General features: G+C 37.9%; 1 protein-coding gene across 1 annotated transcript in view; it reads left to right on the top strand.

Moving 5' to 3' along the window:
• Positions 1–6,719, top strand: part of C6 (complement C6) — a 74,826-nt gene extending 68,107 nt beyond the window's left edge. Inside the window, exon 18 of the mRNA XM_070041105.1 lies at positions 3,805–6,719. Coding sequence (XP_069897206.1) covers positions 3,805–3,986 — 182 coding nt within the window. The 3' untranslated portion in view covers positions 3,987–6,719. The remainder of the gene's footprint in view (positions 1–3,804) is intronic.
• The last annotated feature ends 6,316 nt before the right edge of the window (positions 6,720–13,035 follow it).

The following is a 13,035-nucleotide window of genomic DNA, read 5'->3' as shown; positions in this document are numbered from 1 at the left end:
GCAGGCCACACTACTGAACCATGACAGCAGGTAGACAATAAGCCCAATGAGCAGCAAATCAGGAGGTGAATGCCAGGGGCTCTGAACCTCATGCCACACCCAAACAAGATAATTCCACGGCAGAGATAGCAAGCTATGGTTAGATATGTATGATACTCTAATCATTATGAAAACATCTTATTGATTAAAAACTCTACTGTCTGTTTTTAGATGCTTGGCCAACATCATTACTCAACTGTCATCTCTTTCAGTAATAATATGTGTTAGGAAAGAAATACAAGTGTTACACAGCATCCTTTGCATATCAATCAGTCAATCTATCTATCTATCTATCTATCTATCTATCTATCTATCTATCTATCTATCTATCTATCTATCTATCTTATGCCCATAATGGGGCTTGAATTCAGGGCCTGGGCACTATGCCTTAGTTTTTTGCTCAAGGTTACCACTCTTCCTCTTGAGTCACAGCCCACTTCCAATATTTTGCTGGTTGATTGGAGATGAGTCTTATGGACTTTCTTGCTCAGGCTTGCTTCAAAGTACAATGCTTAGATCTTAACCTTTTGAGTAGCTGAGACTTCAGGCATGCACCACCAGTAGCCAGCTTCCATTTTGTATTTACACATAATCATTTTTTGTGAGATATGTAGTGTAAGAACACATGCAAAAAATAAGTTCAAACCAGGCACCAATGGTTCATGCCTATAATCCTAGCTACTCAGGAGGCTAAGGTCTGATTGTGGTTTGAAGCCAGCCCAGGCAGGAAAGTACATGACACACTTATCTCTAATTAATTACCAAAAATCTGGTAGTAGAGCTGTAGCTTAAGTGGTAGAGCGCTAATCTTGAGCAAAAAACAGCTCAGGAACAGCACACAGGCCCTGAATTCAAGCCCAAGACTAGCAATCCTCCCCACCCCCCCAAAAAAAATTTAAGTTCAGAAATAAAAAATTCTATACAGAAAAATAAAATAAATTTGGACAGTGTGGAGGTTGGGTTTTTTTGTTTATTTTTGGGGGGGTGTCTGGTTGTGGGGCCTGAACTCTGGGCCTGGGCACCGTCCCTCAGCTCTTCAGCTCAAGGCTAGAGCTCTACCACTTGAGCCACAGCACCACTTCCGGCTTTTTTCTTTTCTTTTTCTTTCTTTCTTTCTTTTTTTTTTTGCTTATGTGGTGCTGAGGAATCAAACCCAGGTCCTCATGCATGCAAGGCAAGCCCTCTACCACTGAGCCACCTTCCCAGCCCCCTTTTGTTTATTTTTTTAAAGGGATTTTCAGTGTATTATTATAGGTCAGGAATGTGTTTAGGTTAGTTTCTATTCTTCCATAAAATTCTTTGTGGAAAAAGAGAAATTATTAATGAGAAGTCCTAGGGTTTGGGATATTTTTCTACGAAGTATTCTTTTTTAATCTGTTTTACTGAAAAGTAATTGTTAATATATCAATTTGTCACATTGTCTGCTTTCCTATCACCTCTATGCTGCTCATATATTTGAGTACCCATGGATTCTCGGAGTAAAAGTGTCTAAAAAGATATTAAAAGTTTATACACTTGACTGATATTGCTCAAATTAATAGAATGTTTTAGGATAATCAAACTGACATATATGCATTTCTTATATTGATTTGGTCCTTCTCATAATCAGAAAATTCAAAGTATTTTCCCCATAAAGGTGTGGCTTGCCTCTGTCAGCCTTCTTTCAACATCTGAGCAAAAGACAGGAAAACACTTTCCAGGGGAGTATTATAGAACAATATCAGTGTACAAACTAATGCATTTATGAAGAAAGAAAGCCATATGTATATGTACACCAAACCAACTCAAGGCAAGTTGTGATACTAGTTATTTCAAGTTGAATTGAATGCCACCTTGATTGATCTGTGTTTTCTTATTACAGTGTGCTCTTTGCTATTTTGTTCCTTCCTGGTCTAAAATGCAATAAGAAGTTTAAAGTGAAACTTGAAAGTAACATGAAATTTACTTTTTGAAAGTTAGAAGATGGATGGTTGCCTCGGGGAGTCTCTTATTATGATTTATCAAATGTTCTATCTGAATTTTAAATTATCTACCACCAACCAACAGGAAGGAGAATTTCATAGAACAAACATCCATTTATCGATTTAAGCATCTGACATGTGAAGTCACTGGCAGATTGTCCCAAGGCAGGATGAGAGGCTGAAGACAAACTGTTCTCAGTCATTGGAGGAGTTCCATTAAACAATGATCGCATGAATCACCTTAATGCAAGGCAGCATGATAGAAGCTGTAAGGGGGAAAGAAATATCTTCCAGTCTGGATTTAATAAGCAGAAAAGTGTGAGAACTTAATATTGAAGGATAAAGTAGTAGAAGTGAGAAGAGTTTTGGTTCTAGAAGTCTGAAAATAATCAAGCTCTAAGTCATAATCATTCAAGAGTGGTGCTTATGGCCTTTCCAAAAGCTGAGAGGATGGATATCTTTACCAGAGATAGGAAAGACTCTTGGCTTTTTCCAAATTTCATCTCTTCCAATAATCAACAAGAGTTTTCACAGCTATCTATCTAGTTGGCAGAGAATATAGAAAGGGAATGGATGGGGATTGCAGACCTGGCTTCGGTGGTAGAGTGCCAGCCAATGAACAAAAGCATCAGATACCCAGTTTGAGTACCAGTCTTGGCCAAAGAAATGTATACTTTGTCCTAAAATGTTTCTAACCAGGAACCAGATGTCTTGTATATGGGGTTGAAACATTGGAAAGAACTGACATTTGCTTAAGCTATTTACAATGGTATTATTGCTGATTCTCAGATGGATACCAATTTTCTGGCAACATTAATTATCCCAGATCCATCAAATACATTTATTCTTGTATACTTACACCCAAAATTGCCCCAGTTAACTGTGAAGAGCTGAGTAGAGCATATGTATGGATGGGCCACAATTAATATTATCAAATGTATTTCTTAGAGAAAAGACATAAGAAAACCTGACATGAAAATGTGAGAATGTTACATATGGTACTGCAAAGTGCATGGTAAAACAGTTTAATGAATGAATGCTTCATGAGATGGGTAAAAACTGAACATATGAACACATTTTGAAAATGAGCATTTTTTGAGTCTTGCTTGAAAAATCAAAAGAGGTTAATCTTCTTGGAATAGAAAAAGTAAAAAAAAAAGATGTTAGTGGTCAAACTGTGAAAGATCTTGAATTTTAACTAAAATCTGTACATATATAATTGGGTCAGTATCTCTTTTATTAAAATTTTATGATTAAGTAGCTGCACGAAGAGTTTATTCCATATGTCAGGTTACAAGTACAAGGCATCTGGATTAATGCAACTCCTCACTGTTTTCCCCCATATCTCCCTCTTGTCCCTAAAATTTGATTATTCTTAGGTAAGTGTTTTTAATATTCTCAGCCTTATTTATTTTAAAGATATAAGATGTATATGAATGTTTAAGTATTTAGTTAGCTCAAAAACCAGACCATACAGAAAAATTGTCCAATTCAACTGCTTACTAAAAAGACAGATTGAAGATATAATCCAGTAATATTCTACAAACAAATAGAGAATTATGTTAAAGAGCTCAGGCTTTGGATGATTGGCTAGAAAGCCTGATTAGCTGTGGGTTCTTACTGACTTAAGAGTGCACATTGCAGTCTTCCTTTCAAGTCTCTCCATCCAAATCTGTTGAGTCCTTTGGACCACTGACTATTCTAGTCACCCACGAGCTCACCATTCTCAATAGGAATTAAGTAAAGCCACGCCCCTCAGTACTACCATTATTTATACTCTCTCTCCCTCTGTGTCTCATTGCAGCCTCCACTTCCCGATGCATCTGTTTGTTGCCTCCTCAGTGCATCAAGGGGGGAACCCAACTCTACTGTGTCAAAATAGGATCTTCAACACGCGAGAAAACAGTGAACATCTGTGAAGTGGGAACTGTAATGTGTGCAAACAGGAAGGTAGAAATACTACACTCTGGGAAGTGTTTGGTCTAACAACTACTGACAAATAGACTTACTATTCAAAAACAATCCATACAGAACCTTCTTAGACAAAGAACAAAATTATTAGAAATTACCCTTTCTTACTGACAAATTCTTTTGTGTGGGTTTCATATCTTTATTCTCCCCACAATTTTCCTATGTTACCAGCCTCTATCAAGTTTCGTACGACCCTATAAACCACCTCTGAGTTACGAGTTTTGCACTAGTCCAGAAAATTCTCTTATTCACGCTTCATGAAGATAATGGAAATTCTGAGGACCTAATGAAATACGCTCAGAATTAAAAATATGAAGAAAACTGTAAATTTGTTTAATAAACCAACAAACACACAAAGCTATAAAAGCTATGAAACATTCTGAAAACCCAAACTTCATGTATTCATTCAACAAATAATTAAGAATGGTGTCAAATACTAGTCATGGTCTTAGGAAATCAGTCATGACTAAACCCGGTAGAAGCCCTTGCTTCTCCAAAGTGCTCATTCCTCTGGGAGTAAACATACAAAAACTGCAATAATCATGTAACATATGTAGTATGTTTGATGTTGATCATTTGCTATAGAAGTAAAGTGTATATCTCATCTGATACAAGGAATTATTTCAAAGCATGATTGGTATCAACTGGAAAGCTCCTTCTTTAAAATAGTTCAAAACAAACTTTGGAAGTTCTGTTCTCTGGGGAAGAAGAGAGATACTCTTCTCTTCACATCAGTTGAAGTATATCACATAGCTTTTAAATTGAAGTATATGATGCATAGAAAATTGTCAGAGAAAAGAATAATTTGTAAAAGTGAGTCCAATCTTTATTAATCCATACAAATTAGACATCTGTTTTTTAGAGTAGCCAGAGGGTACCAGAAGTATCATTAGTGTACCAGTGTTATCACAATAGTGCAGTGGATGTGATAAAAGAGAGAGCTGATGATTCAGGAGGTCGGGAGTAGGGCCTGAAAAGACTATTTCTAACAACTTTCTACGTACCACAGTTGATGTCCATCGTGGAACACATTTTGAAAATGCCTTGTTTTAGAGAAGTGTCATCAGACAGCTGGACTTGATTTAGAAATTAAGCTCAAAAATTTATCCAGCCAACCTTCAAACAGGTGTGTGAAAGAAACTGTCCTTCCTTCTGCAACGCTCTCAAATTTCTGACCTTGTGAGAGGGAGTGATGGCCCACATCCACTTTGGACTTAGATATTTACTGCAGGTCCTTCATCTCGTTTCTCATAAAATGTTGGCAAATCACCAATATCTTGTAGGACCAATGGGGTTTGAAGTAAAAGAATGAAGAAGGGAAACCCTAAAAATCAAACATATGTTTCCTGGTAAAATAGAAACTGTGTGGGGCATCCCCTCCCCTCAGAATTCAGTAACCTGTACTTTCCCTAGATAAGTCCCACCCCCTTTTCACTATGGGAGTAACATAGGCCATTCTTACAAGCTTCCTACTTCCAGCATTCCCAAAATAAGTCAGGGGAAAGAGCCATTAAATAGTCCCATATCCTAAAGAAGGCCAGTTACATCTAAGTCCAGGACTTTCTTCACAATGAATTGACTCTACCCAACACCCAACTCTCATCCCAATCCCACAGCTCTAAAACGGGATGGAAAGGAAGGGACCATGGGAATCTGTAGGCATGCTCACACAATGTTGACAATGAGGGTTCTGTTTCTTTTCTTCTTCTGAGAGTCAATGAAGATGTTGAAAATATTCCTATGGTCAAAGTCCCATAAATGATTTGTGGGGTGCAGGGACACCTGAATAAGGATATGTTACCCTAGCTGAATGGCTGCTACACAATCTTAGAGCTACTACTGGAGTGGATGTCCCTGATGGGATCCTGGAGGTACAGATCCACACTGGAGCATTACTCCCTTCCAGGAACTGAGAACACTTCCTGCCTAATGCTGAAAGCAAGATGCCTCCAGAAGTGACCTCTACCACTCTCCTAGCGAGAAAGGAGAACAATGCAGCCTTTCTTAAAGGTGAGGGAAGGAATAGAAATAAAGGTAAACCCATAAATCCACACAAAGGAACACGGAGAAGAGGAAAGGCTGACCACAAGTGAAGGAATAAGATAAGATAAAAGTCAGATATGAGATCCATGAATTAAGCTGAATCAACTTTTAAAAACAGAAACTGATCAAAAATCTATGTGATCTGTTCCAAACCTAATGAAAAGGAGAGAGAAGAAAATGGATTTGGCAGAACATACAAAAAGCTGAGACTGTTAGAACCAAGTGTTACATTTCTGTTGGCTTGGAACAATAGAAATCTATTGTTTTGTCTAGTTTAGGGAGACTAGAAATCTGAAATCAAGATGTCATTAGAACTACAGAAGCCTAAGGGACAATATTGTTACTTATCTCTCCCAGCTCCCAGATGTTTCTATTAATTCCATTGTCTTCTTGGGACACTAATCATATTAGATTAGCACCACTCTAATAACCCTGTCTCATCTTGATTACATCTGCAAAAACCTTAATTTTAAATAAAGTGACATTTACAGTAAATTGCAACATATACCTTTTAGATGGACACAATGCAAACCCTATACACAGTGATTGAAAATAAAACAGTGTTTCTTGTTATTCCAGCAATTGTATTATTTTGTTTGACTAAAATCAGTCACATTTGCTTAAAAGTATTTTATCCTTTTACTTGTACCAGTCTTCCTTTTTAACAGTGACTAATTGGCTTTTTTACCATTTCAGTTACCTTTGTTTCAAAGAATTTTTTAAGTGCACTAATCCATTAAAGTTTGCATTAGGCTGATTTGCATACCTTTTATGAGTTGAATTTTTCACACTCTGATATTAATATTAATATAGCAATTTAGTACAATAGGTGTTAGGAGCTAGTGGTAAAATTATCATCATGAAGCAGAGAGCAAAACTGGAAGATATTAAATACCTGGAATTCAGACCTAGAATCCCCAACTCTGTCCTAGAAGATTAACTACATTCTAGATCAAAAGTAAAATCTTTACCCTCTGAGATGATTAGAGATGAATGCTAAGCATCTATTCTTTTTTTTTTTTTTTCTGGTCATGGGGCTTAAACTCTGGGCCTGAGCACTGTCCCTCAGCTCTTCAGCTCAAGGCTAGTGCTCTACTACTTGAGCTACAGCACCACTTCGATTTTCTGGTGGTTTATTGGAGATAAGAGTCTCACAGACTTTCCTGCCCAGGCTGGCTTTGAATCTAGATCCTCAGATCTCAGCCTCCTGAGTAGCTAGGATTACAGGCGTGAGCCACCAGTGCCCGGCTTCAGCATCTATTCTTGTAGCTTAACTAATTGTGAATCAGTTCAGATTTTGTTAAGTACACATTTTAATTCTGTTGGTTCTTCAATGTACTAACAAAACATGTGAAGCCTTCAGTTGGAAGCACTATACAATGGCACATGTTATTTACTTTAGAAGTTCTAGAAGAAGAGATACAAAGCATGATTCTCAGATTATGATGATAAAATTCCAGTGCTCTGCTGGGATAACATTGCAGCTTAACTGAAGATTTCCTTTTTATAGGAATCATCAGTAAAGATCACTGCATTTTAGTTTATGTTAGATTTTTTTTCCCGTCCTTCTACAAAGCCTTCGATTTCCAAATGGCTAAGGTTTGAACACTAAGCTCCTCCGTTGTTTCTAAAAGAGTACCCACAACCACATGTAATCCACATGGCTTCCTAAATTCTAATTCTGAGTCACAAGAATCTGATTGATCATAACATTTTGGTTGGTGTTGGGTGCCGAAATGTCCCCAAGCTTGATTAATTGGATTCCAAATGACTGGTTTTCTGTAAGGTCACCTTCATTCATTTAGAATAAACTGAGAATGGAATCAATGAGGCATCCTGCTTCTAACCAAACAAATGATCTGCAAAATGCAAGTTGTATTCAGTCTGTTTTATGAATGTGAGACAGGCCACTGCTACCCTATTTATCTTCTTGACAAATTCTGGCTGCACAGCTTCAGTTCCACATGTCCAGTGTCAGTTAGGGGAGATACATGTCACCAATCAAGGAACTCTGGGGAACAGATGGTACATTGAAAGTCATACTCACAAAGAGTTATATAGAAAGATGTTTATCACAATATGATTTATAATAACAAACAATGACAGACCTTAAATATCCAATAATAAATTATGGCCCCCTCCACCCCAGATAATGGGAATATATGAGGTCATTGACCACATTTTAAAGAAGAGTTTAGGGGACCTAATAAAGCTTAAAATGCAGACTACAAAACTATACATGGTGGGGCTGGGAAGGTGGCTCAGTGATAGAATGTTGCCTTGCATGCATGAGGCCCTGGGTTCAATTCCTTAGTACCACATAAGCAGAAAAAAATGGAAGTGGCACTGTGGCTCAAGTGATAGAGCACTAACCTTGAGCTGAAGAGCTGAGGGACAGCGCCCAGGCCCAGAGTTCAGGCCCCATGACCAACACCTTGGCAGAAATGGACATTTTCCTAGCAAATATCAACATGCCGAAACTAAACCAAGATGAGTTAAACCATCTTAACAGGCCCATATCAAGCATTGAAATAGAAACACCAATAAGAGACCTCCCATCTAAGAAAAGCCCAGGACCAGATGGATTTACAGTAGAATTCTACAAGGCCTTCAAAGCAGAGTTCACACCCATACTCCTCCAACTCTTCAATGAAATTGAAAGAGAAAGTTCACTACTGAACACATTTTATGAAGCCATCATAACCCTCATCCCAAAACCAGGCAGGGATTCATCAAAGAAAAAGAGAACTATAGACCCATTTCTTTGATGAACATCAATGCAAAACTTCTCAACAAAATTTTGGCCAATCGACTTCAACAATTCATCCAAAAAAATCATACACCATGATCAAACAGGATTCATTTCAGGGATGCAAAGCTGGTTCAATATACACAAATCAATTAACATAATTCATCACATCAACAAGAGCAAGCATAAGAACTACATGGTTATCTCAGTAGATGCAGAAAAAACATTTGACAAGATCCAACACCCCTTTATGATGAAGGCTCTGGAAAAACTAGGAATCCAGGGAACATTCCTCAATACAATAAAGGCTGTATATGACAAACCTACAGCCAGCATTATACTTAATGGTAAAAAACTAAAGCCATTTCCTCTTAACTCAGAAACAAGGTAAGGATGTCCAATCTCTCCACTTCTCTTCAATTTAGTATTGCAATGCCTAGCTACAGCAATAAGACAAGATGCAAATATAAAAGGGATCCAAACAGAGAAAGATGAAGTAAAACTCTCCCTCTTTGCAGATGACATGTTCTTGTATTTAAAGAATCCCATGGAGTCCACTCCCAAATTACTCAAGCTGATTCAAAACTTTGGCAAAGTCGCAGGTTATAAAATTAACCCCCCAAAATCAATGGCTTTTCTGTATGCCAACAATGAGAAAAGTGTGGCTGAAATTAGGAAAGCAACTCCATTTGTAATAGCCCCACTAAAAATAAAATACCTAGGAATTAACTTAACCAAAGATGTGAAGGACCTCTATGATGAAAACTTTAAAAACTTGAAAAAGGAAAATAAAACAGAACTTAGAAAGTGGAAAAACCTCCCATGCTCCTGGACTGGAAGGACCAACATCGTGAAAATGGCAATACTTCCCAAGACTAGCTACAAATTCAATGCAATACCTATCAATATTCCAACCTCATTCTTCAAGGAAATAGAAGAGGCAATCCAAAAATTCATATGGAACAATAAAAGACCCCTAATAGCAAAATCAATCCTTTGCAGGAAGAACAGTGCTGGAGGAATATCAATACCAAAACTTCAAACTCGACTACAAAGCCATAGTAATTAAAACAGCTTAGTACTGGCACAAGAACAGACCTCAGGACCAATGGAATAGAACTGAAAACCCAGAAATGAGCCCACAGACCTATAGTCACCTAATCTTCGACAAGGGAGCTGAAAATATAGCATGGAAGAAAGACAGCCTCTTCAGTAAATGGTGCTGGCAAAATTGGTTAACTACTTGTAGAAAACTAAAACTAGATCCTTATATATCACCCTGCACCAGAATCAACTCCAAATGGATCAAAGACCTCGGAGTCAAAGCAGACACTCTGAAAACATTACAGGATGGAATAGGAGAAACCCTAGGTCTCCTAGGCACAGGCCAAAATTTTCTTAAAAGATACTCAGAAACACAACAAATCAAAGAAAGATTGGACAAATGGGATTGCATGAAATTTCAGAGCTTCTGCATGGCAAAGGACATAGCTAGCAAGATCAATAGAAAGCCTACAGATTGGGAGAGGATTTTCACTAGTCATACAACAGACAAGGGTCTCATATCGAAAATATACCTGGAACTCAAAAAATTAAATCCCTAAACAACAAATCCTCAAAGAAACAACTGCCCAATAGATAAGTGAGCTAAAGACTTAAAGAGAAATTTCTCTGAAGAGGAAAGAAGGATGGCCAATAGACACATGTAGAAATGCTCAATCTCCCTAGCCTTAAAAGAAATGCAAATCAAAACAACATTGAGATACCACCTCACCCCAGTTAGAATGGCTATAATCAAGAACTCTAACAACAACAGATGCTGGAGGGGATGTGGACAGAAGGAAACCCTACTAGATTGTTGGTGGGAGTATAAACTTGTTCAACCACTTTGGAAAGTAGTATGGAGGTTCCTCAAAACACTCCACATAGAGCTCCCCTATGACCCAGCAAACCCATTTTTGGGCATTTACCCAAATGATCACAAACAAGACCACACTAAAGCTACAACACGACTATGTTTATTGCAGCCTTAGTTTCCATATCTAAGATATGGAACCAACCCTGATGGCCCTCCATAGAGGAATGGATCAAGAAAACGTGGTATATATACACAATGGAATTCTATGCCTCCATCAGAAAGAATGACATTGTCCCATTTGTTAGGAAATAGAAAGACTTGGGACAAAATTGTATTAAATGAAGTAAGCCAGGCCCAAAGAAACATAAGTCCCATGGTTTCCCTTATTTGCAATAACTAGTATATGTCTGAGATGAGCAGAAATGGTCAGATAAGTTGATGTTAAGCGAAATGAACCCCAAGATAAGGATTCAAATGTTTTATATTTCTTGCTATTGTTTCTAACATATTTATAAGATACTGCTCTGTTGCTTTGTATGTCCCTCCCCCACAGTATAACCCCTGTTTTCACTGTATTTGATGTGGAGGAGAAGGGAAAAAACAAATTGTTTAAACAGGGATACAGGTAGACCCATGGCAACAATGAGTTGTACAAGATGTTAATTGGAAATGAGAATCTCATGGACTTTCCTGCCTGAGCTGGCTTTGAAAGGTGATCTTCAGATCTCAGCCTCCTGAGTAGCCAGGATTACAGGTGTGAGCCACCAGCACCTGGCTCTAACAGTAATTGTTAATAGTCATTCATTACTTTCTACTTTGTATAACCGAATTAAGCAAACCTTTATAATCTCTTCATTAGACAATGAGTAAGTACCTCTATAAATTTTGCACAATTGTAAATCGAACTTCTGTGACTTAGTAAGTATTCAGTAAATGATTGTAAATGGATAAATTATGCGTGTAAACTTTCACATTTGACTGAAATGTGCCAACTTTGGGGGAGAAGGTTTGGAGATTCAGGGGCGGGTGGGGGGGGCAGGGAATTCCGGAGTGGGGGCAGATGGGAAGGGATGGGAAAGGAAAACAAAGGAGGAGGCAACAATGCTTGATAAGAAATGTAGTCATGGGGCTGGGAAGGTGGCTCAGTGGTAGAGCACTTGCCTTGCATGCCTGAGGCCCTGGGTTCGATTCCTCAGCACCACATCAGCAAAAAGAAAAAAGCTGGAGGTGGCACTGTTGCTCAAGTGGTAGAGCGCTAGCCTTGAGCTGAAGAGCTGAGGGACAGCGCCCAGGCCCAGAGTTCAGGCCCCATGACTGGACCCAAAACAATTAAAAAAAAAAAAAAAGAAATGTACTCATTACCTTTTCCATGTAATTGTAACCCCTCTGTATGGTATTTTCACAATAACAATAAATAAATAAATAAATAAATAAATAGAAACAATAAGTAAGTAAGAAAACAATATGGCTAAAATGCAGAGTAACTTTTATTTTCTTTTTTTGATATGTATATGTATTTTAAATTAATTTTAGGTAGTTGTATTAAAGGGTTTAAATTCAACATGCCAGTTCTCTAATCAGGTTGCATTTTTTTGTAATGGGGCATTAAAGAATCATTTTTTTCTGTTCTAGGTAAATGAGATGAGATAATTAATTCTGCTGTATATACTCACTGATAGCTGTATAATAAAGAGCATCCTAATCTGGATTTGCTCACATGGAGAGTTGGCACATTTCAGTCAAATGTGAAAGTTTACACGCATAATTTATCCATTTACAATCATTTACTGAATACTTACTAAGTCACAGAAGTTCGATTTACAATTGTGCAAAATTTATAGAGGTACTTACTCATTGTCTAATGAAGAGATTATAAAGGTTTGCTTAATTCGGTTATACAAAGTAGAAAGTAATGAATGACTATTAACAATTACTGTTAGAGCCAGGTGCTGGTGGCTCACACCTGTAATCCTGGCTACTCAGGAGGCTGAGATCTGAAGATCACCTTTCAAAGCCAGCTCAGGCAGGAAAGTCCATGAGATTCTCATTTCCAATTAACCACCAGATAACTGAAAGTGGCGATGTGGCTCAAGTAGTAGAGTGCTCACCTTGAGCTGAAGAGCTCAGGGACAGTGTCCATGCCCAGTGTTCAAGCCCCATGACTGACCCTCCCAAAAAATTATTGTTAGAGGGCTGGGCATGGTGTGGCATGCTTTTAATCCTCGCTACTGAGGAGATGGAGAAAAAAGAAGTATGCCTTAATGCAAGACCCTATCCAAATAATAAAACCAAAAAGCATAATTAATAGGGGAATGTCTCAAGTGATAGAACACCTCCTAATAAATGTAAGGCCTTCAATTCAATCACAATACTACAAAAACAAAGAGAGATTGAAAGGAGACAAGTTGGAGGAA

Source organism: Dipodomys merriami, unplaced genomic scaffold (genome assembly GCF_024711535.1).
Source record: "Dipodomys merriami isolate MVZ:Mamm:240054 unplaced genomic scaffold, mDipMer1.0.p SCAF_30, whole genome shotgun sequence".
Taxonomy (NCBI): domain Eukaryota; kingdom Metazoa; phylum Chordata; class Mammalia; order Rodentia; family Heteromyidae; genus Dipodomys; species Dipodomys merriami.
This window is presented reverse-complemented; position numbering and strand designations above follow the sequence as displayed.